The 24602-nt window shown below is 44.4% G+C and overlaps 1 protein-coding gene across 1 annotated transcript in view; it reads left to right on the top strand.

Annotated features, from left to right (window-relative positions):
* DNER (delta/notch like EGF repeat containing) overlaps positions 1 to 24602 on the top strand; it is a 300909-nt gene that overhangs the window by 179261 nt on the left and 97046 nt on the right. Inside the window, exon 6 of the mRNA XM_087864128.1 lies at positions 9041 to 9194. Coding sequence (XP_087720254.1) covers positions 9041 to 9194 — 154 coding nt within the window. The remainder of the gene's footprint in view (positions 1 to 9040; positions 9195 to 24602) is intronic.

Genomic DNA, 24602 nt, shown 5'->3' with positions numbered 1-24602 from the left:
AAAAAATGTAACTTACAGTGGGTTTTCCATCTGAGGTAGCTTGAGGAAGATGGTAGGAAAGGTCTTTATTCTTCAGTGAGTCTCTCATCAGTAATTTATACATCAAAGTGTCCATTTTATTAAAGCTTTTTCTTTACCATTTTCTTTTCATGTAGCAAAGGAAATAAGTAGGAGACTAAATGGAATTTTAAAATAAGAAATTAGAATGGTACGTCATTTACTTATTGGATCAGGTTGGTTTTTTTATTAGGGAAATTCAATAAAAGATGAATTTTCAGTGACATTCTTTTTTTTTAAAGTCAAACTTTACTTTTGCTAATGGATTAGCACTTTTTATCAAATAAATACACAGATACTGGTGAACTGAAGATCCAGGCTGATTACATGGAAATCTTATGCCTAACTATGGCCGTGCTCAGCATGCTGAGAACACAAAAGTTGCCAGGTTATGGTTAGAAACTACTTTTGAATGTCTCCATTCTGCCAATCCATATATCCACTTTGAGAGAGAAAGCCTATTACAAAATTTCCTGAACGACATTTACTTTCTCCTCCCTTGAGGAATAGAGTAAACTTCAGTGTCCTTTGGAAGGAAAGACCAGGGCTCATTTCTTATTGCTCCTATTTTTCAGAATTTAACATTTAAGCCAAAGAAATGAATTCTAGGAATTCATGAATGTCAAGTTTTGAATTTCATGTTCAGATGATCTGCATGTTTTCTAAGCCTCTGTTTTTTTTTTTTAAATAAGCTGCTATGTTTGCAATTAATGAATCCAACTAGAAGAGGGATAGTGTGTTTAAGGTTAATGGGAAATAAGATTTTGAGCTATAAGCAATGCGAGCTTGTTGTTTAAATTCCATGTGTAGTGAATGAACAGTAAGACCCAGCCAACAGACAAGAATTTAAAAAATGTAATTCATAATGAGTTTTCCTTTGAGGTCATTTACTGTGTTCCCAGCAGGGGGCAAAACTTTGTCTCTGTGGTTGGGCTCCAGGGGTCCCTGTGTGGCCTGGGCTCAGGAAGAGGCATGTGTAGGGATTTTCACATCATAATAAGAATTCTCAGCTACTCTCTTAAATTTTATATCCAAACAACCATTTTTGAATTACCAAATCTATGTTCTTAGTAAAAGGCTAAATTCTACCTGTCTTAAAGACCATGCTAGATTGGTCTTCTGACCCATTAGTTATAGCTCACCTGTGCTGAATTAAACGAACACGTGTGCTGTGATGACTGCTTTTTATCTAGGTTTTAGTGTCTGTCAGTGTTACAGGGTTTTTGTCCCCTTCGTGCCTGCGGTTCTTGGTTACGCCACTTCGAAGAATGAAGACGTAGACCAGATGAAGAGTGGTGGGCAGCAAAGCCAAGTTTATTGAGCATGAGTAGAAAGCTCCCCGAGAGGGAGGGGGGGTTCCGAGACAGTTGCCCCCCGAGTTTCTAAGTTTAGGGGTTTTTAGGAGCTCTTTTGCGGAACTCTGTTCAGCAGTCAGGGTGTGCTGAGTCGTGCCAATCAGGGCTTTGGGCACGTATCTGTCGACCTATTAGGTTCATGTCTCTGAGCTGATGGACTTTTTTTGCTGACATCTGGGAACTTATGTCTTAAATGCCCCTTGCCTGTGATATTAACAAATGCTTTGTGGTTAATTGCCTTATTTTAGGACGTTTTGCAGAAGTCAGTGTGGTCCTGTCTAAGCTACAATACAGGTGGCCCTGACTACCTACCTGTGCAACTAACTCCTAACATCAGCTGTGAGATTTCAGACCTAAAGGACCACCCAGCCAGGCTCCTAGGAGCTGGAATAATAGGTCCTTGGCTGAGGATTGCCCGGATGAGGCTTCTGTCGCTTCCCATCTCCACAGATTCAGAGTCAGTGCGTTTTGGGGTGATGGGACAGCTCAGGCTGGAATCTGAGTGATCCTGCTTTGTTACATGAGACAATGGGGACTCACTGCCTTCTTTTCCTAAAGTCCACTTAAGACAATGTAACTCTCAGCAAAAGTGTCTGCAGAAAGCCCCTACTTGGACAATTGTCTTCATGAACAGCTGCACTTGGAGCTCCCCCATTAACAAAGAGCAAAAAGATTCCAGAACTTTCGATTGCTGGGCAATAGACTCTATGTCTTGACCCTGCTGGTATCTAGAGAACTCGCTTAGAGAAGACTCCTGAACTTTTCCCCCATAGGCTCTGTAAGCAGGAATTGCTCTCCTCTGAGATCTGGGCTGCGTGTGCCCTGCTTGTGACCTCGGCGTGCTGGGGAAGCTGAGAGGCAGCCAAGCCTTCCCCTGGCACAGAAATGGCTGAGCTTCACGAAGACTCTGCTGTTTAGAGGGAACTATGCTCAGTTACATGATTTGTGTTGTCCACCGGAGAAAGCAAGCAGTCAGTCCTCTAGGGCAAGCAGGGCTTTTCCTGGCACTGGGATATGAAAGAAGTTTCTGGCGTGGGACTTCACATTGAGGGAGGCTCAGTGACGTGCACACAAGGTTCTCTGCAACATCCCTGCCATAAAGGCAATAGCAGATTCCACAGGGAGGAGCTGGACACAGGATGCTGAGTGCGATTCTCATTTTTCAAAGTCTTATCTTTCCTTCCTTGGGACTTAGCCAGACGCTTAAAATAAAAACAACAGACTTTCTTACTGCGGAAAATTTCAAGCATATATCAAAGTGAGAGTAATTTGGCAAACCACCATGTCTGTGTCACCTATCTCCAGCAATTATCAATTCATTAGCTGGAGTTTGACCTTGCAGATGTTCATATGGTGAGCTACGAATAGCCCAGATGTCCTTTGGAACCGGGCTGGCCCCTGGTCGAAACGGAAATTGGCCCGAGAGTCCTTTAGCCAGGAGCGGCTCAGATAATCTCCTTTCTCTTTTCAGAGGTTTAGGGACCTGTTACTCACCTTTGGGCTTGGGAATTGCCCTCCAAATTCTGTTCCAGTATCCCCTTTAGTAAGAATATGATGAAGAATGTGTAAGTCGCTGTGAGGCTGTCTTAGCGAAACACGAGTTCCTCAGGGATAGACCGGGAAGTAGGGGAAGAGGAGCCCTTACCTGCACAGGGCTCGCCTTGGACCCCTTGCCTTCAAGCCGCCCCTTGTGAAGTCAGCTGAATTCAACGAACACCCGAGCATCTATTATGTACGCGTAACTAAAGTCCCGGGCATTAAGGACCTCCAGTCCTGGTGGAAAATCGTCCATTCCAAGTTTTCAAGTCTGTTCAGGGGCGATTAGGCACTTCATGTACAGGGGCTACTTTCAACCCTCAGGAAGGATATTTTTACTCTATTTTGAAACCTTACTTGACTACATTTGGTATTGTTCTTAAGACTAAAAGAAATTAGAATCAATGAACCAAAAGGATAGTCGGCGATGCCGGTAAGGAAGGCAGCCAGACAGCAAGAGAGGAGGGAGACGAACCACACGGTCTGCAGCAAGAGCCAACATACTGCAGTTGTCGGGGTTGTTTTACAGTCGGGGTGAAGGGTGCCCCACGTGCGTCTTTGGCACACAGACCAATGTGGTGACGGTAGGACAATATTCAGCTCTGCATGGAAAGGGTTTAGAATCGATGATCCAGATTTAAGCCTTGACCTTGTCCTTGCTGACTGGGACACCTTCCAAAATGTATCTGACCTCCCTGTTGAGTCTGTTCTCAATTCCTAAAATGGATGTGATAACAGCCACCTGACAGATGTGGGGAAGATTAATGAGATAATTCAACGTCAGCAAGCTCTATAAACAACGAGAGTCAGTGTCCAGTCAGCTGGGGCTTTTATGTTCATGCTGATGTCACAGGGACACCAACCAGAGATAAATGTATTTTCTGTATACTTTGTTTAAGGGAGAGAGTAAGATAGAATGGATGAATTCTGACCCTGAAAAAGAGAAATAAAGCTCTTCAGAAAACGTGTCTCAGTGGGATGATCTGTTCGTGACCATTAGGCTTTACTGAGAAGCGACAGGTGCAGAGAATGAAACAGAAAAAGTGAGATGGGCCAGGTTGTCAAGGGCCTTGTGTGCCGTGCTGGGGAATTTGGACTTACTTATCACACATTTGACTCCATATTTCATAAAGTATTGAAATATTAAAAAGTACAAAAACATAAGTCACAGTCAGAGAAGAGAGAAATTAGAATGCAACATCCAAGCTGGGAAGAGGACACAGCCATCGAGGTCACAGAGCTCGAGGTCGCTGTTGAAGTTGAACTCCAGTAGACACTGAGCAAATCAAAAAGGAGAAAAAAAAAAGGGCAGTCACGTGATCTGCATTGTTCACGAGGACAAAACATCAGCTCTCACCACTAGCAGAACTTTTACTGGCACTTAACTGAGTGACTTTTCTTGGGGAGGACTTTATAAAGGAGGCACAAAATGTGTGGCATAGAATGTTCTCACCAGCATCCTTACAGTAAACACAATAGGAGGGTTAATGGGCTTGTTTCTCATGGGGCCCCTGTTTTTCCCCTCCCGAATTTCTTTTTCCCCATGGCATTCATCCTCTCATTTACTCCACTGTTTACCTATTCATTTCATTTACCGTCAGCCACCTACCCTAAATTATCATTCCTAAGAGATAGGCTTGTTCATTTTTGTGTTTCCAGGTCCTAGAACCGTGCCTGGCACACAGTAGGTGTTCAGTCAATATTTGTCATATGGGTGAACAAATGAATGCAGGTGTGACTGAAACTTTTAAAACCTGCAGCTTTTCAAAGGGAGCTTCCTACCACTGAGAAAGTTCCATTAATGTACAAATGGAATATTTGACGTCAAGCTGTTGGGGAAAATTGAGATTCTGCATTGGGTTTTAAGATTAATCTCTGAGGGTCACTTTTCATCTTACTTAAAAAATACTTTTACATGTAAATATACAATAATTTTGCAAGGAACTATCTTTCTGTAATTTAGCTAAGCTACTAATTCTATTTTTAAGATTTGTTTATTTATTTTAAAGAGAGAGTGCGCACGCAAGCACGGGGCGGAGGCGGGGGAGGGCGCAGGGAGGGGCAGAGCCAACTGTGTGCTGAGCGGGGAGCCTGACGTGGGCTTGATCTGTAGACCCTGGTGATGAGGGAACAGAAGGCAAGCTGAGGACAAAGCAGAAACTGACACCCCTCAACCCCCCGCCCCCCATGGGGTGAATGTGACCCTCCTCAGGCACTCCTGGCTGCCCTAAAGGAAAAAGAAATAGTTAAGCTATAGAGACCATAATCCTGCAAGACTTGAGTCTCCCTCAGTTTACAAATGTTTTGGCAGTCTACAAGAACAAAAGCATTTCTATCAATAACCTAGCTTCCAGAAGGGAATGTAAATACAATTAAATGTCCTTATAATCTGCAGCCTCCAGGAAGTTCCCAACTATCTTCATGTGAATGCCTTACTAGAGGGGTTAGAGGGGTAAACAACCTTAACTTGACAATAGCAAGGACTCTAGTATCCAGTGAGTCTTCTTTAACATATGAAAGTACTCTCTTGAACCCTCCCTTTTTCCTCACCTCCCCCAACCCCTGGGTATATAATCAGCCGCCCCTCACAACCCCGGAATAGCAGCTCTTTCTGCCCACGGGTCCTGCCCCCCTGCTTTGATAAACCACCATTTCGCACCAAAGACGTCTCAAGAAATCTTTCTTGGTCCAGATTCCACCCCACTGAACTTCACCTATATTCCAAATCTACATCACTGAGATCAGGGCCTGAGCCAAAAATCAAGAGTCAGACACTCAACCAACTGGGCCACCCAAGCACCCCTCTAAGCTACTGATTTTAAGTAAATCCGTTTTGTCTTTTATGCTGGTTAAGTCAATTGGACCTAGATTAGTGCTGGGTTAAACTTCTTAAGGTTGATACAACAGTTTACAACTTCCAGTGATCACAGTTTTCCTCAACAAAGATGCTAACAACATAGCTTCCTGGTAAATATTCATGGCTTCTTACAAATCGCTTCTTGAAGCTATTAAAACAAACATCTTAATATTGTAGGAAAGCTCTTGTTCTTAGAAAATAGACTTAGGAGGAAATCTAACTTTATGGACCATGTGATACAGAATACATAAAAACTTAACTAGAATTTTATGGTCATGGGTATGCAAACATTCGTTAATCTTCTTCCTTATCCATCAATCGAAGTTTAAGAATCAATTCAGTGTTTTGCTTGGTCAAAAACAATTGTTTCAACAGTTTCTTAAAGTTTCTTTCAACCTTCCGGCTTAAAACAAAGCAAAACTAAATGTGTGGCTTCCGTTTTAGTTTTAAATTCAATCAAAGCTAACTTGAAGATATTTGATTTGGGGTTTTTAATAATTTATTTCCACAAGCAACATATTTTCCATGAGACATAACAGATGAATTATATGCAAAATGTATTCCCCAAATGCCAAAGAAATTGATCTGCAGTAGGCATTGCTGGATACAAACCAAGTAAATTTCAGAGGACAGCTGCCGCAAATAATGACACAGTAATTTATTATGATGCTGAGGCCCATTTTGGAATTGTATGTACCCTGCAGGCAGTGTTTACATTTCAAAAGCAGTCACAAATCTGCAGATGCACAAAGGGCTCCAGACACGTCCTTGCAAATATCAAAGGTGTGCTCTGTTGCACATTTCAACAAGGGCGAGATTTTCCTTAAAAGATAATTCTAGAGAAAGAGTTTCCTATTTAAAAAGCTCTTTTTCTAATAGCCTTGATGCAGCTTCTCCCAGCTTTGAACTACAAGGTCCCTGCAAACACACACAAAGGGGAAAAAAAAAAAAAAACCCTCACAGTATCATGAAAAAGCAGATAGGGAGTCAGCTATTGCTAGCAGGCAGAGGGAATTTCCGTTTGCCACAAAGAGGTGCGAGAGAGGATGGAAATAGAAGGCAGAAAATTTAACTCAAACTTAAGAAAAGCCATTGCTTTTATTCCACTTGTTTGAGTTTCTAAGATATCATTGAAGAATAAGATGAGCTATAAATGAAGAATTGAAGAACACGCTTAAGAAGAATTGATTATGCAGATTATGAGGGTTTCTCCCGTTCCCTTAACAAAACAAAACATATTCAGTTAACAGAAGAAACGCACAAAATCTGGCAGTTTGGTAGAGCTCAAGGTCGAGTTTGACGGGTCCCTTGCTTGGATGCTGAGGTCAGGGGTCCATCTACTCCTGGTTTAGTCACTTTTGGCAAGGGGCATCATGGTATAAACTATGATCTCATGTGCAAGGGACAGTTTTTTTTAGAAAAGTTGTCTGTCGGGGACGGGGCAAGTATGATATATAGCTACAGATAGAATGCGTCCATAATACGATTTTGCATAATGCCTCTGTGGGTGTTCCGGGAATGCAAGGTTGAGTGAGGACAGGGCGTCTAAACATTCACATATCGCTAGGTCAAAGACAGAAAGAAATAGATTATTGTTTTCCAAGAAACTAAAACAGCATTTGATAAAATTCAGTCCTCGCTCCAGCTTACTAGTTAGTGATAAATTCTACAGATCTCCCTTTGAAATCAAGCTTACTCTAGAAAAGCAATGCAACCATGAGGGCTGGAGAAGGGAGGGGGAATGTTATCCTTATTTGCAATTGATATGCAATTTTGGGGCGAGGGTTGTTTTATCTAGAAAATTCAAGAGAATCAAGTAAAAACGCTGACCTGTAGTGAGGGCTCAATGTGATGACCAGTAATAGAACTCTAGCATTTTATGCACCTGTCCTAATCGCTAGCAAGTATGATGGATATTACAAGAAAAGGATGAGGAAAATATTTTGTAGCTCATTACCAATAGCTACAAAAAATCTAAATATGCAGTAGTACATTTATCAAGAAATGGACAAGAACTATTAAGCTTGATTGAGATACCAAAAAAAAAAAAAAAATTTAAAGAGAAGAATGGAGAACCCTTTTCTCTTCCAGGAGGAAGGGCAACATGTTGTGCTTACGGGTCAGGGTCCTGGGTGGGGATTTTGAGTTAACAACATCTGGAGAAGAGGGGGAGAGTCTCTCTCTGAGATTAGAGGCAGGGGACTGGGGCTGGAGAGAGGGAAGTGGGAGGAAGGGTAGTTTGAAGAGAAGTTGTGGGTGGGGCTTTGGACTTTAGGGATTTGAACACCTGCCTGATGTGGAGGCTTGGGGAGTGCTGAGAACGTGCATTCTTCTGTTTTGTTTTGATTTTTTTAAGTGTGAAGTTTTGTTTATGCCCTTCTCCTTTGCTTCCTCCACGCCCCTCTTCATGAAGATCTGCGATATCAACCTACATTGCTTCACGCTTCACACAGGGTTTGGGACCAGATTAGTGGCCTCCCCCCCCCCCCCCCCCAGTCACCACCCTCAGGCATTACGGTGGGAGAAAGAACAGAAAGGCTCAGTTGTATTTGGGTTTGGCAACTATCTCAGGAATGAAGCTTCCAACCAAATGCAATGCTCTGGGTCTGAATTATGGTCTTTTACTGAGAGAACAGGAATACCATGAACCAGACAAGACGTTTACTTGAACTCTACTCTTTTTATTTTCCCTTGCACTCAGTTCGTCTGCATAGCTGTACATTGACATTGAGGCTAATTTACATGGTGATTCAGTAAATTCTGTCGATGCTCTGGAAGGTGGTCAGAGCAGGACATTTGAGGAGGCTTTGTTACAAGTGCTATCGATGTTGCAGGATCTTGGTTGGTCGGCGTGACAGCTCCTTTAGTGGCTGCGGCACAGTATATCAGCTCTAGCAAAACGGTCCTTTCCGTGGCAGGTCAGCAAAACTTCATTTTTGCTTAAAACACAGCTATCTTTTCCACTTTTTATTTTAGTAAGATGGAAAGTGGTTGGGGTAAATATCAATAAAGAAAGAATGAGGAAAATAAATGTTTGAGATTAAACCATAAGGAAATACACACCATTTCTCCCAAAGCTACGATTTTAATCAGATCAAAATATAAATGATGTGATTAAAGCATTCAGTATTGGTATAGTTACAAAAAGGAGCGGTGCTTTTGAACCTTGAGACTCGCAGCCAAAGCATATGTCTTAGAGGACTCGTGTAACATACACCGTATGTTTGTGTTTTAGGCAACTTTTTCCTGTAGTTGTGACGAGCAGTATGTGGGTACCTTCTGTGAAGAATTTGATGCCTGCCAGCGGAAGCCCTGTCAGAACAACGCCAGCTGTGTGGATGTAAATGAAAAGCAAGATGGGAGCAATTTCACCTGCGTCTGCCTTGCAGGTATGATTTCCATAGATTAGTTATAATACATCTCTCTATAGAAGACACACTTACTAAGTAAAGGGGGGGCTCAGTGATACATTGTCCAGCTGCTAGACAAGGCCACTTTAAGCTCTCATTTGATTCTCTCAGTCTGTGCTTCCTAGGCCTGGGAATGGAAGAGGGAAATCCACATGGGGATAGACATCCTGTTCCTTGGCTGGCTTTCTGACATTAGGATGCTTCTGTCTTAGCGGTCCACCATTTGTGTTCTGGGATAATGATATGCTGCTCAAATAGGGGTCTGGACATTTCGGAAACAGTTCTGCAAATATGTACTGTGTGTGGACTGGGACTGTGCGGGGTGATTATGCACCGTAACAAGAAAAATGCAGGATAATCTGTGAGGTTGCTATGTAAAGCCACCTCATCTTCCCATTTATGTTAATTTCCTTTTGTTTGTGTATGTTCATTAGGCCAAGTTCTTGGTACATTGTTCTCCGCAATGGGGGAGGTCTTCAACGTTCCTTGATCAGTATGGGGGACTGGTGGGTATTACATGAGACTTTTGAATCCTTGGAGCCCAATGGGTAACCAGTAGGAGAGCGCAAGCCAGTGCCCCCAGACATGTGTTCTGCAGTCATCTTAATTGACTTACTGCTCAGCCAACTTGATTGTTAACCCTCAAGGAGCAGGGAGGGCATTTACCAGTGAACATTCCGATACAGCTGTTTTGATGCAGCTTAAAGGTAAACATCAAATTCCTCCTTTTTTTTTTTTTTAACACCATCAAATAGCATATAAAACTGGCATTGCCTTTCCTTTTCTGTCTTGTTCTGTTGCCAACATCTGCCTCTGGGTGGGGATTCACAATGAGGTAGGAGTTGGGGAAGGGCAGAGGGATGGAGTGAAGGGGCAGCTGGAGTGATGAAGTGTTCATTATAAGAAACAGGGCCCAGTGCTGCAAAAGTTTATACACAAAAAAGTGAAAGCTCTTAACTCATCTCTCCCAACCCAAAGCATCAGTCGTGGGGGTAGGTTAATAATCTGGTAGATTCTTTCCAGATTTGTGTGTGTGTGTGTGTGTGTGTCTTTCTCTTGCACATCAGATGATTATGTATTTTTCTATATGCTTCTTTAAAAGAAGTGATTATCGTATACATACTGTTCTATAACTTGCTTTATTCCATGTATATTTACCAGTAGATTGTAGACAACCTTTCATGTCAATATGTGTGGATTTGCCTCATTCATTTTAACAATTTTATAGTGTGTCTCCTAAACTTGTATCTCCAGGTCAGACTCCCTCCAAACTCACTGACCCACTGCTTACTTGGTATCCGCATTTGGATGTCCCAGGCCACCTTAAGCTCTGCCATTTGCAAAATCGAGCTCATTGTGTCCCCATCCCACTCTGCTCAGCTTCCAGTGTTCCTTCTGTTTCTATAAGCCAGACATTTGCAAGTCAGCCAAGGGGCCTCTCTCTCCCTCTCTGTCCACACCCCTTCCATCCCCAAGTGTTCTCCATTTTACCACCTAGAGACCTCTCAAATCCGGCACCCTCTCTGCAGCCCTACTGCCGCCACCCCTAGGCTAGCTGCCTCTGCCCCTTGTCTGTGCTGCTGAGGTCACCTCCCACTGCTTGTCCATGCAGTCCTGACTGTGCTGCATGCTGAACCAGAGTGATCGTGTCAAAATGGGCCCCCGCTTTTGTCCCCAAACACCCCCTTCTCCACTGGTGGCAGGTGATCATTTTCCTATGCAGATCTGATGTGGTTGTCCTCCTGCTTAAGTCCCTTCTTCCCGTTGCTCTTTGGTCTGTGATCTGTCACTCGCCCACCTTTCCAGCCCCATCTCACCCCACTGCCCACCTTGCTCTGGGCCTGACCACCTTGGCCTTTCATGTCCCTGACAGCCCGAGCGAGCACCTTCTGCTGTGGGGCCCACCACTCTTCTTTGTGCCTAGATGGCTCTTCCTCCTGCCTTCCTTTGGCCTGGGGAGCTCCCCCAGGTTTTTGTTTCACACCTCTGTGAAATGCCTCCTGTCCTCGGGAAGTCTCACTAAATGCTGCAAGCTAGTCTCCCCCCCTTTTCCTCTTTCATAACTGTGTGTTCCTTCCCTTGACAGCCTTCATCTGTTTTCAGTGTGCATTTACATGTGTGATCTTTTGATTCCTGCCTGTTTTCTCCACCAGCATTAACCTCATGGGAGCGGGGCCTGAATCAGTCTAGCTCATTGCTGTATCCCGCAGGGTCTGACAAATCATGGGCACTCACTCAAGGTGTTGATAAGGTGAATTAATGAAAGCATATGAACATGGCCTCATGTTTTAAACCATTCCTCTAGTGATGGATCTTTAAGATGTTTTCAATTTCTCTTTTATAAGTAATGTCAGAACAAATAAAGAACCTTCTATAAATAGTCTCAGTCTGGTCAGTGGGCGTAGCTTGTCACTGTTTGGACTGAAATGATTTCAGTTTGATATTTTACCCAAGTTTCTTCTCAAAGGGCATTTCTCCATTTTATTAAAGGAACTCCTGTGCACAGAATTGGAATGGTTATAACACATGGTTGGTAACACTCGCTCATTTTGTCCCTAGCCTGCTCTTCTATATTTACTTAGCTCTTTTAATAATGTAACAATCACTGGTGAAACCAACATCAAAACCGAAAGGTCAACTCCATAACTAATCATACAGTCTCCTCATTAGCCCATCCCTTGACCTCCCCTTCCCACCTGGTCCCTCTGAATCTTGAGTTGATCAGCCCTTTGTTTTCCTTTTTATAAAGTTTTGATATTTACCTGTTTTTATAGAAGCATTCAGTTTTGCTTTAATTCTTTTCAATTTATAAAAGCAGCAGCACGTGTGAATCCTGTTACAGTGTCGTGCATGTCATTCTCTGGAGCTTGCTTTTTTCATGAGATGGATCCATATTGTTTGGACGCTGTATAAAATTCCACTCATCTACGCCCCCATGGGGGGGCGTACATAAGACACATACGCATTTGTGTATGTGTCTTCTTCGTGCATGTATTAGAAACTGGTTTAGGTATCCACCTAGGAGTGGAATTGCTGGAACATAGGATGTGTAATTGATCACTTATAGGAGACCATGCCAGACTCCTCCGAAGTGGTCGCACTAATAGGTACTCCCACATGTGATGCATAACTGGTTTTATGAACTCATAACCCCTTCAATATTTTATCGTGTCAGAAGTTTTAATTTTTGCTAATGGAACGGGTGTAATAAGGTGTCTCATGAGGGTTTCTAGATTTTGTGGGTCAGCCATGACACTGAGCTCCTCTGCGTGTGTTTATTAGCCATATGTGTCTTTTCTATAAAATACTGTTTTTTTTCCTATCTCTTGCTCCTGCATGTGTGTGTGTGTGTGTGTGTGTGTGTGTGTGTTCTTGTTGGTTAGTAAGAGTCCTTTGTTTCTTTTTGATACTAACCACTTGTCAGTTGTATGAATTGCAAGTATTTTCTCCAAGTTCGTAAGTTGTCTTTTCACTTTTAAGGGGTCTTTGGATGAATGGACATTCTTATTATGTTTTGTGAACTTTACCTCTCTAGTTACTACATTTTATAGCCCATTTAAGAAAATATTTATTTGCCTGAAAAAGCTAAAAGATATTAACCTACATTTTCCACTAAGCATTTAAAAATTTTTTTGCCAGCCTTTAATTTATGAATTTTGTTTTTGTATATGTTGTTTGAGATAGGGATCTAATTTCATATTTTACTAAAATTTTATTTTTCTTCTTCGAAAATACCCCATTTGTGTAAATATAGAGTATGTGAAACTTTATACTGTGCCCCCCCTTCTACAGAGCTACTGACAGAATCAGGAATGACTGGATGCCTAACACACTTGTAACTGTGCTGACTCTCAGGCATTTCTGTGCTGTCTTGGTTTAACCATTGATTTGAAGTATAAGTAATTGTTTTTTGCTTCGTAGTGGGGAGGAGGATTTCACCTTTATCATCTAAGACAGCTTAACATCTTCCATGTCAATAGCACATCCTGGCTAGTTGGCACATACAGTATACAGGATATTCCTTGGGCTTCTAATATAGCAATAACAATAAAAAATACTTTGACTCTCAATTGGCATCAGGGCCAGAGAGTTGCATTATAAGAATATGGATTTTGATAATTCTACTTAGACTCAGGGACAGTTTGGTGATTGCCAGTAAACTCATCAGGAACCCAAGAGATGGCAGGCAAATCGATCTTGATTTACAAAATGATCACCTTTTTTCTTCTATTAGAACAACAAAACTATCTGGGGCACCTGGGTGGCTCAGTTGTTAAGCGTCTGCCTTCAGCTCAGGGCATGATCCCAGGGCCCTGGGATTGAGCCCCACATCAGGCTCCTCCGCTAGGAGCCTGCTTCTTCCTCTCCCACTCCCCCTGCTTGTGTTCCCTCTCTCGCTGTCTCTCTCTGTCAAATAAATAAATAAAATCTTAAAAAAAAAAAAAGAACAATAAAACTATCTTATAACACATTTATAAATAATAGCAAATTATACTTTAATAAGCTATTTCTAATGGTTGCCCATTTTTCCTGAATATCACACATTTAAAACTTCCCAATTTTCAAGAAACAATATACATTTTTATTATAGATATAGATACCTTTGTGCATTGGTCACAGTTTAAACAACTTTAAAAAATAATATAAACAATCTGCACTGACATTTGCATCACGTAGTTCTCCGAGCTGCTTGAAAGGCATGTGGTTTGCTTGGAGTTTTCCACTTGTGAGAACATCCGTCCACCGAGAAGTTCTTTTAGAACCATAGCGGCTACCTCAGTCTCTCCTGTTGTCCTTGAATCTGCAGTGACTCGCCTTCTGTTCCCTGAGGTGGCCTCGCGTGGGCTGGGGTCTCTCCGCTGTCCTGCCCCTGTCGGGGTCTCCCCGACTCCCAGCAGCTTTCCTTCCTTGCCTTTCGCGGAGCTGGGTCTGTGCGCTTCCCTTCCCCATGGCCTCCATTCGTCCTCATGCCCTAGAACGATCCTAATCCCAGCTAGAAGAGACTTAGGAAAGGGTACCCTGGCGCCCTCCCTCTTTGCTCGTCTGCTTTCTGACTTCTTCCTGCTGTTCTCTTAAGCAGGGTTCTACCTTCTGGGTTCTCATTCCCTGTAGGACAAGCCTCTCCCCCTTCTAGCTTCTAGCTCCGCCTCTCAATAAGCTGCTCCCTGCAATCAGCGCATGCGCGCACCACACACGTACACACACACACACACACACACACACACACACACACACACACACACACACACAGAGCTACTGTTTATTCAGTGTTTACCACATGCCAGGCCTGTGCTAAGTGCTTTCCAAGGTTGCGCTTAGAACAGTCTCTGAGTTCAGCAGTCTTAATTATACCTATTTCATAGATGAGAAAACTGAGGGACGGGGAAGTTTGTAGCTTGGCCAAGAATATTAGGGTAACACTTGACGGTACTGCAATACTACGTCAATCGCCAAACCTCGGTGGCTCCCAAGAAAAGTTTATTTTCTGTCATTTCACAGTCTGAGGAAGGCACGTCGCTCCAGGTGGTCACTCAGGGACCTAGGTCTGTTTGTACAGGGAAGGGGCTCCTGGCCAGAGGTGGCCTTCATAGTCATCGCTGAGGGGACAGGGAGCTGGAGGATGCGATGTTCTGAGAGCAGTGCCTGGAAGCATCTTCTGTCACTCCCACCATGTGCCGTTGGCCAGAATTCAGTCCCTTAGTCCCTGGAGGCTTTGACTAGGTCGAGGAGAAAATGGGGTGAACACTTGCATGGTCTCTGCCATTAACTGTCGGAGCCGGGATTTGATCCCTCGCCCTCTGCCTGCCTCCAAAGCCCATGCTCTTGAGCGTCTTGCTGAGTACTTTCCTGGCACAGATGTGTGACCCACGAGCATGTCATTCTTATAACTTTTTCATACCAAACAGGTCTCTTCTTAAGAAATATTACACAATTTTGTCAAAAAAAAAAAAAAAGACTGGTATTTTAAAATGAGGAGTTTTCTTTAATTTAGCTCTGAACATCCTCAAAAAACGTTTTTTACATAGGAAAACTACATTTCCTTCGTGGAAGAACTATTTACAGGTTAATTTACATCAATTAATTGACCTCTGAAGCCCCAGATACATGCATTAGAACTCTCAAAGAGTATGAAGTGTGGTTTCCTTTAAAAAATGTATCCTGCTGTGTGCTGATTGTTTAACCATGAGAAATTACTTCGTTTGATGAATGCATGAATTCAAACCAGGTTCTTGTCACCAGAGACCAAAAGTACCACCAAAGTCTCTTCTTGGGAGACATTATTGTCTTGATGGAATGTTCATTTTTCTTGAGAAGAGAACATTTCTTGGTAAGTGAAAATATTATCAGCAAAGAAGCATCAGCTCCAAATTTGCTAATATTTTGGTATTTTGCTTTTGGTTCTATATCAAATGTCCATGTAAATATAATTTTTTGGGGCATGGGTAATCTAGAGATGTATGAATATGGCATATTGGGTGTTGAGTTGATTAAGTAATAAATTATCTTCTTTAGCTTTCATTTTGATTTTTATTACAAAGAAGCAGGAGATGAGTTTTTAAGTAGTAAGACATCAATAAATGTCATATACATTTGTGTACAATCTAAGATGAGTTATAGATTATGGCCAATAAAATTTCTATTTTGGGGGGTAAATCTTTCTGAAGTGTGATTGACAGTTTTCTTGAAACTTTCTTGTAATCCTTTCAAAAAGAAGGGTATTGTCAACAGCATCAAATACTGCAGGAGGATCTGTAAGACTATTGACTTTGGCAACAGGGTGTGTCCAAGTCACTGGCGGCCTCCGGTTTATGTTGATGAGATATGGATTACGTTGGAAGCTCTGAGACATCTCTAAGAGATCACATACAGGGACAGAAGCAAGGAAGGTGCTAGAAGTTGCCAGACACTCTGAAGGACAGCACCGTATTTGGAAATAGTTGGAGCTACTTGGTTTTCGGTGGCCAGGAAGCTGTGATCTCCCCAGTGACACTGGTTGGCCGTGATGAGGTGAATAGGGTTTGGGCCGGATGTGAGAATTAATAAAGACAAGTTTCGTGGCAAACTAATGTGAGAGACAGAGTCAGAAGGGTCTCTTATTTTTAAAATTGTAACATAGTATTTAAGAGCATAGGCTCTGCAGGTAGAATGCCCAGATTACAATCATAAATCCCAACCAATTAGACCTTAAACGTGGGCTGTTTTCCCTGTTTGTTTCCCATCCAGCTCCAATGTCATACTGTCTGGTCCAGAACAGGCTTCCTGGAGACCCTGCTTGTTGCCTGAGGTTACATGAGCCCCAGGTGCCAGAGTCAGCCTTATAGTCTAGACCCCAACCCATTAGGCCTGTGATCTAGACCCCTACCCATCTGCCCTGAATACCTATCCCACATGACCACAGCATCTAGAGCCAACAGTCTACACCCTGCTATGTCCTTACCTTTTTCTAGTAGGGCTCCTTGGGCGAGTTATACAACCTGTGTGGGCCTGCTTCTTTGCCTCTGCAAGATTACAGCAACCCTCATCATGACTTAGGACTATCATATGAGAACCAAGCTCCTGGTCTGTTCTAGTCCCATGCCTGGCACATAGTAGGTGCTCAACAAAGATCTGCTGAATGAATGAATGAATGAATGGAGCAAGATGAAATTTTATACAAGGTGCACAGATGTGTAGTAGGGACTCACATCTCTTGCCTCTCCTCCCTGGGCTTCTCCCTGTAGCACACCTTGTGTGTTTTTACCTCCCACATCAGACTGTGGCTGGTCCGAGGGCAGCGACCATTACATTCTATTACTCTTTATTTCTCTGTCCCATCAGTGCTAAGCCCCATGCCTCACATGTTCATAGACACGGACTACATGATTACATTGAAACGTAACCTCTTTAATCAGGATTTATTTTATAAAAGCCTTCTAATTTTGAGAATATAATTTTTCCTCAAAGGAGCTATTACTTTTTCTGAAAAGAATAGCTGTGATAGATCTTCAAAACTGTCACTGCCAAAATATTATTAGCATTGAGCAAAGCATTTTTCAACTTCAGAGCACTTCATTGTTCCAGCTTATTGGTGATTTCAGCCCATTTAAAAAAAAAAACAACAACTCGTCATTTCTGAGGCATAGAGAACGTAGCTTGTGTTCGTGTCCCAGCTCTGCCCTTAATCACGGAGTGTTGCTCACGTCGGCGTCCAGATACCTCTGAGCGGTGAGTTAGACGCAGGTCACCTCCTCCTGGAGTCCCCTCCTCCTGGAGGCATGTCCTGAGTCGGATTGGCTAAGGTGCTCATGTTTTTGTAAGTGGCTTAGTTCAGAGGTTCAGAGCTCGTCTCTGGACATGGGGTGTGGGAAGCAGGGGTGACCCTGGGAGGCTGAAGGACTTGACCAAGGTCTGCAAGCTTGTGGGAGACACGGGATTTCAGGCCTCTTCACTCTGTGTCCATCTTTGGGTCAGAGTATGTATTCACTGCAACATATCCATGGTTTGTGAATTTTACATTAGCGATGAACAGAGCGGAGGTGTGGCCCTCTCTGATGGCTGCGAACACATTGCCTGTGGTGCTGTTCACCTGCTCGCGGGACCAGCGGTGGTGCCAGCTGGGACCAGGGGACAAACCAGACTATAACCTGCCGCTCAGGGTTTCAGGCCAGCCCCTTCTGCTTACTAGTCATGTGACCCACCTTTCAGCTCTAGCGTGTCCTCATCTTTAAATAAGGGGTTGTAGTGAGGATCACTCATTCATTCAGCAGTTGCTTATTGAGTATCGCCTATGTGCCAGGCATTTTCTAGGTGCCAGGAATACATCTGTGATATGGCTAAATCCCTGTGCTCATGGAGGCCACATTTTAGTGAGGGAGATGAATCAACAATGTGCTCGTGTGTGTGTGTGTGTGTGTTTGTGTGTATGTGTGTGTAGTCAAGGGAAAGGGTCAGGCAGTGATAGGTGCAATAAAGAAAAATAAAATGGGTGAAGAGATCAAGAGAAATGGGAGCATGGTTACAGGTAGGGTGGTCAGCTGGGGCTTCCCTGAAGGGGGGAAGGTCTCTTGTGTAGAGACCTGAATAAAATGATACACATTGTGAACAATGTGACTATAGGGGAGAATAGCATCTAGGCAGAGGGAATGACACATGCAAAGGTCCTGAGGCAGGAATACAGGCACAGCGCCTAAAAGTGACTGAGACTTGGTGCTGGGAAGTAAGCTGGACCGGGCCATGGAGGAAGGACAGGGATTTTATCCTGCAGGTGACAGGAAGCTGTATAAGGGTGTGAAGTGGGACAGGCCATCTGACTTCTCTCCTGGAAGAATCACTCTGGACCCTGGTGAAGAAGAAACATAGGGAGGGCAAATGGGGAAATTAGTCTCCAGGCAAAAGAGAACCACGGCTTGAGCCCTGTGGTGTGGGCAGTGGAGGAAGATTGGGTGTGGAAGGTATTGCAAGTATTGCTGGTAACGCTTGCCTGGGGGGGATGCGTGTGGGGGGTGAGTGGAGGTGGGAGATGTGGATGGCTCCAGAGATTTTTTTTATTAATAACGACTTCATTGAGATACAATCCACATACCACTGAAGCATAGGATTCAGTGGTTTTCAGGATATTTACAGAGTTGTGTGATCATCAGCACAGTCGTCGTAGAACATTGTCATCTCCCCAAAAAGTAGCCCTCTACCGTCTACCTGTCGCCTCCTGACCCTGCCACCTCCTCCCTCCAGCCCAAGACACTGACTGAGTTTCTGTCTCTATAGATTTGCCTGTCCTGGACATTTCACGCAAGTCGGATTATTTGACATGTGGCCTTTGTGTCTGGCTTTTTTCACTTAGCGTCACATTTTCAAGGTCCGTCTCTGTTGTAGCGCGTTATCAGGGCTTTGTGCCGTTTTATGCCCGAATAATATCCCATTGTATGGAGACCCACATCTCGTTTAGCTGTTCATCCACTGACGCACACTTGGGTTGTTTCCACCTTTTTTCTGTTGCGAATCGTGCTGCTGTGGCCCCCACCCTAGTTCTGCTGCCCCTTCTCTCCTCCTCCAGGGGCTTATGCTTCCAGCCTTTTCTGTTTTCCTCTCTTTCTGCCATCCTCCATCTTCCACCTTCATCCTTGCTTCTCATCAGCAGGGATTCCAAGGTCTCATCTTAAATCAAGTCCCTAAGGAGCAAAAATTCAGGAAGTCCTTCCTGCTGCTTCCACATGTTTGTCTCCTCCTCCCCCTCCCTCTCTCCCCCTCCCCCACTTTCCCCTTCCCCCTTCCTCCCCTCCCCCTCCCCATCCCTCAACTTCATCACTGCCACACATTGGTCTGTCTATAGTGTGATTTCCTACCCATTTACTTACACTTCCTTTCTCTTTGAATCACGAAACTTCTCCCAGGTTATTAGCGGTGTCCTTCCCACTAATTCCCAGGGTTCTTTCTTTGTCCTCATCTCTTTAGAAGCACTTCTCACCTGGCTTACAGAACACTGCATGGTGTCTGCTCTGCTGAGACCAGTCTGGCCCTCCTCCCCTCCTTCCGTTCCCTCCTCTCTCTCAGGAGCACCTGTCTTACCCTCTCCTGCTGCCTCCCTCTGCCTTGGACAGCAGTCACTCATGCTGAGCTGTCAGCTCTCAGTGCTTGGATTTCAGGTCCCTCCTTCCCGCCTGTCACCTCGGCTCCAGCACTTTCATGAACTTGGCCCTGCTGCCTTGCTAACACCTCGGCCCCTCTTCAGACTCAACCCCAGACCCACAGGGTCCTCCTCCCTTGGCCTCCGACACGCACTTTCAAGCCTGACTGTTTTTCGAGGGTTTTGGTTTCTATCAGTGGTCCCATCACCACCCTTGTCACTCAGGCTGGAAGCTCAGGCCACCCGATCCACTCTCTCGTCTTATTTCTCTCCGGACAGTCACCGGGTTTGCTCTATGGTCGAGGATTTCCCATCTGCCCCAGCTCTTCCCCATCCATCCCACAACCCCCGTGCCCTGATTTGGGCTGTTGTCACCTGCTGCCTGAATGATTGTGGTCAGGCTGTCCACGCTCTCCATGGCCCACCTCGCTGACAGCCACGGCGCCGCATTCCAGAAGCCCCGGGCTGGCAACGCTGAGCGGGGCTGAGATGTCAGATTGTCCGAGCGCACAGGCTGCTCCCACCCCTCATTCTCCCCGGGACTTCAGGAAAATGACTTCCTCTCGCTGGGTCTAGTTTCCTATCCGTAACCCGGGATGATGGACGGGACCCAGGCATCACACTCCAGCGACGCTGCGAGGCTGAGGGAAGACGATCCATGAGCTGTGTTCCGAGAGGTGCCTGGCACGAACGTCAGCTGCTGTTACTGCTGAGGCCCTGCACGGTGCCCAGCCACCGCCTCCCCCGGCGTGTGATTTGGCCTCCGCTCCTCTGTGTCCTCCCTGTCTGGTGAGCCAGTGTGGACCCTGTGGGACCCTCAGAGCATCCTTCTTGGTTCTTGTAAGACCTACACCCTGCCCACTCTTTCTGCCTCGGGGCTGGCCTTGCTTGGCTCCCAATCTTTCAAATAAGCCTCATGAAGAGGGAATAAAACACACAGGAGGAGTAAAGAAATGTGCGGGCTGGAGTCTGTGGTCCTGGGTGTGAGTCCGGGCTGAGCCGCTCACTTACTCTACCTTGCTCCCCTGGGCCCCAGGTTTTTCACCTGGGAAATGGAATGACAAGTCTCAACCTTGTAGGAGTTAAAGAGAACACACCCACATGCACATACAATACAAACATAATGCACACACACAGACACACACACATGCACACACACAGGCACACACACACACACACATACAGACACGCACACACACACAGGCACACACACACACAGAGACACGCACACACACACACACAGACACACACACAGACACGCGCACACACACACAGACACACACACACAGACACACACACACGCACACACACAGAGACATGCACACACACACACACACAGACACACACACAGACACGCACACACACACACACACACACACACACACACACACACAGACGCGCACACACATGCCCAGAATGGGGGATCCACAAACGGCATCTACTGCAGCCTGTAAATGCTAGTAAAAGATGAGAGGGATGGCACTGCCATTCCCATTCTCTCCCCAGAGGCTGTGCCCATGCCCCCCGTGCCCCTCTGGAATCCCCCCTTTCTGTCTCCACCACCTATGCCGAGGAAGAGGGGAGGAGAGGTAAGCTCCCCCCAGATTAAAGCAAATGAGAACAGGATGTGACCCATCTACAACACCCCTTCCCCTCGTCTGTACTCTGTTCAGAACCCTTCAAAGATGCCACGTTGGTAACCCCGGCATTTGAGGCCCCAGCCCCATCTTCGTCCCCTTCCCCCAGGCAGTGCGTCTGAACGTGTCTGATTTTGTACCGGGTCCCTGCTCTGGCTCACAGCACGTGTTTGATTGTTTTGTGGGGACGCGCCCTCGCTCCTGGCCTGGAGCGGGAGCTCCCTGCGGAAGCAGCTGCCTCTAAGTGTCCAGACTCCCCGACGGTGAATTTTCACTCCAAAAAATTCTCTCTCAAGGAACGAATACCTTCTCTACAGTTTGCTTTATTATACAAGCCCAGAATTCAACTGATAAATGTCTTTAAGTCAGTGCCTTAACTTGTCTGTCTCATGGCATAAATTCTTAATTAACTGAATGCTTTCTCCCTTTTGGCTTCAGTGTCTCTTGGGGAGACATCAGGACATACCTACGGAAGGGAACTTCCGTGAAATATCTCCCACTTTGTAATCACCAGATTAGGAGCTATCGCTGTCACACATCGTTTGGCCCATATCAACATCACGCCTTCTTATTTGGGTTCTAGGAAAATGGAATGGAAGAGATTATTTTAGAAATAACAACACATGGTGCTTATGTAGCCATTAATTACTTTATAATGCGTGCCTCCAAGGTCCCTGGCTCTGTGCTGAGGCCTGGGGACAAAACTCACCAACACCTGCCCTTAAATAATAGGAAAGTAGATCTGGAAACGATGCAGGGACAGGCACAATCGTTGAGCCTGGGGGCTCCCAGTCACAAAAAGAAAAAAAACACGTGCCAACAGTATAGTCGGGAAAGGTTTTTTAATAGAATGTTTGACTTTCACTCTTTGATCTCTTTCTTTTGTTATCTATGTCACATGTACAACTCTTAAAGGAATAATATTAACATTTGATATTTAAAAAAACCACTGTTAGTTTTCTAGATCAGTGGTTCTCAGACTTTAGCACGTACCTTGTGTCAGAATCACCTGGAGGGCTTCTAAAAACTCAGATAGCAGCCTGTCTCCCTCCCCACCCCCTCCCAAGGGTCTCTGATTCTGTAGGTCTGGGGTGATGCTGGTGAACTGATATTTGTAGCAAGTTCCCAGGTGATGCTGCTTTGCTGCCAGTCTGGGGACCACACTTGGAGCCCTGCTGGTCTAAACTGCCTGTTAAAAACGGAGAGATCCAATAATATTGGCATATTGCTTGGCAGTGTTAAAATCCACAAATTATCCATTCATTCAAAAATCTTGAGCCATCTGCGATGTACTGGGCACAGTGCAAGCTATGCGATTGATGGAAGTGGCTCCTGCTGCTTGGGGTGGGTCTCACTGGGTCATGACAGCCATCCTGGAAGCCGGGTATTGTTATTATCCATAATTCACCCAGCGGGGACACGAAGGTCAAAGTCAGTCCTTTGATGTGCTACTCAGCTGATCTTTGCATGGCCAACCCAGAGCTTTGACTCTGCAAGCCACTGTCCTTTCCACTGTGCCTCTTGCCTATGTGCTTGTTAGATGTGATTACTTTCTTTCTCACCTTGAGATGAATTTTCCTAATTTTGCTGGATGTCAGCTTCCTTCCATGCTTTCCTATTGCATATGCTGATTTTAATTATATTTTATTGATTGCCTTTCACAGATGGGCCTCCTATGTCTTCCTTTCTTTGCCTTTGGTTTTGAAATCATGTTTGCATTTGTTCAGATGTGTTTGTCCCCCCCGCCCCTCCGCCAGCAGATCTTACGTTTTTTCTGTTAAATAATTCCTGCCTCCTGACTTTGAAATTGGATGCCTTGGAGACTGAATGTCTAGATGGCCCACAGATTCCTGCTACTTATTTCTTGCTTCAGTGTGCTAATATTAGGCACTCCATCTCCACGGCAGGGGCTGAGGCCCTGGCCCAGCTGCTCTGATCCCCTGAGGGCAGGAGCTGAGACTGGTGGGTTCTCTTGGTGGCATCAGGCTTTCAATACAAATCCAGCAGCTCCGCCTCACTGCACAGCCGGGCTATTAGAAGAACAGGAATGTTAAAAATAGCTCCCACCACGATTCCCACCTTGGAAGCTTTCAGGACAGCTCTCCAAAGAAACAATTAGATTCTATCTCACAGAGTCAAAGCCACACAGAGGAATATTTTTATTTCAGTAAAGGAATCATGAAGTAAACATCTATACACGAAAGCAGTTACGCAGGGAAGGAAGATGTTTAGAAAAACAACTGATCGATTGCCTTATTATTTTAATAGCCTGCTTCATTTAGCCAACACTGCTTCCTTGTGATTTATCGTTGAACTCTAGAGGGCTTTCCTTCATTTCAAGAATACAGCCAGCATAGACCATGATTTGGGGATGCCGAGGGGTGCAGGGCTTGGGTTATGTTGCTGGGAATCAAAAGACACTGCCAGGATGTAGTTTTCTCCAAACCATCTGGATATTCATGGAAAAACTTAAACATTTTTCTTTCTGTACACTGATAAATTTAAAATTATATTTTCTACTTAAATACAAAATAGTATAAAATTAAATACTAAGAGTCTACATTAGACCAAATGTAATCTGGGAAAGCATCCACTGAATGGATTATTCGGTTCAATGCGTTTCCTTAAAGGTGCCTGGTCGTCTTTACCGTCTGCCAGCCTTCACTTGGTGCACGTGATTTATTTTACCCGACATCGTTTCTCACGGTCAGGTGCCTTAAAAGCACTCAGCTCCATTTAGAGTTTAGAGCTTTGCCAATCGTCCCATATGCCCTTGAAAGGCATCCTTATCACAAGGCATAACTTTCTTCTATCTTCTTTGTTGAAGTAGAATGTTCTCCAAAGAAACAGTAAAACCTCTGTGGTTCCCTAAAAGGAGAGATCAGTATTTTTGATAGTCACCTATTTATGAACCAATTATTATTTTATTTATTCATTGAATGTTACAATTATTAATTCCTCAGGAACAAAACTTTTAGATGCAAGTAATTTATCTTAAAATGGTCTTTAACTTGTTAGAGGTTATAAACATTCCTAAGGATTCTGAATTTTAAAAATGTTCCTGAAGGTTCTGTTTCCCTGCTTTGAAAGGATTGGTTTCTGTTTAAGGGAAGGTAAGAGGTTATTGGGATGAAAACAAGTGTTTTC

Source organism: Ursus americanus, chromosome 1 (assembly GCF_024610735.1).
Source record: "Ursus americanus isolate L20-20 chromosome 1, mUrsAme1.1.p, whole genome shotgun sequence".
Taxonomy (NCBI): Eukaryota; Metazoa; Chordata; class Mammalia; order Carnivora; family Ursidae; genus Ursus; species Ursus americanus.
Note: the sequence above shows the minus strand (reverse complement) of the source record. Positions and strands in the feature narration are given on the sequence as shown.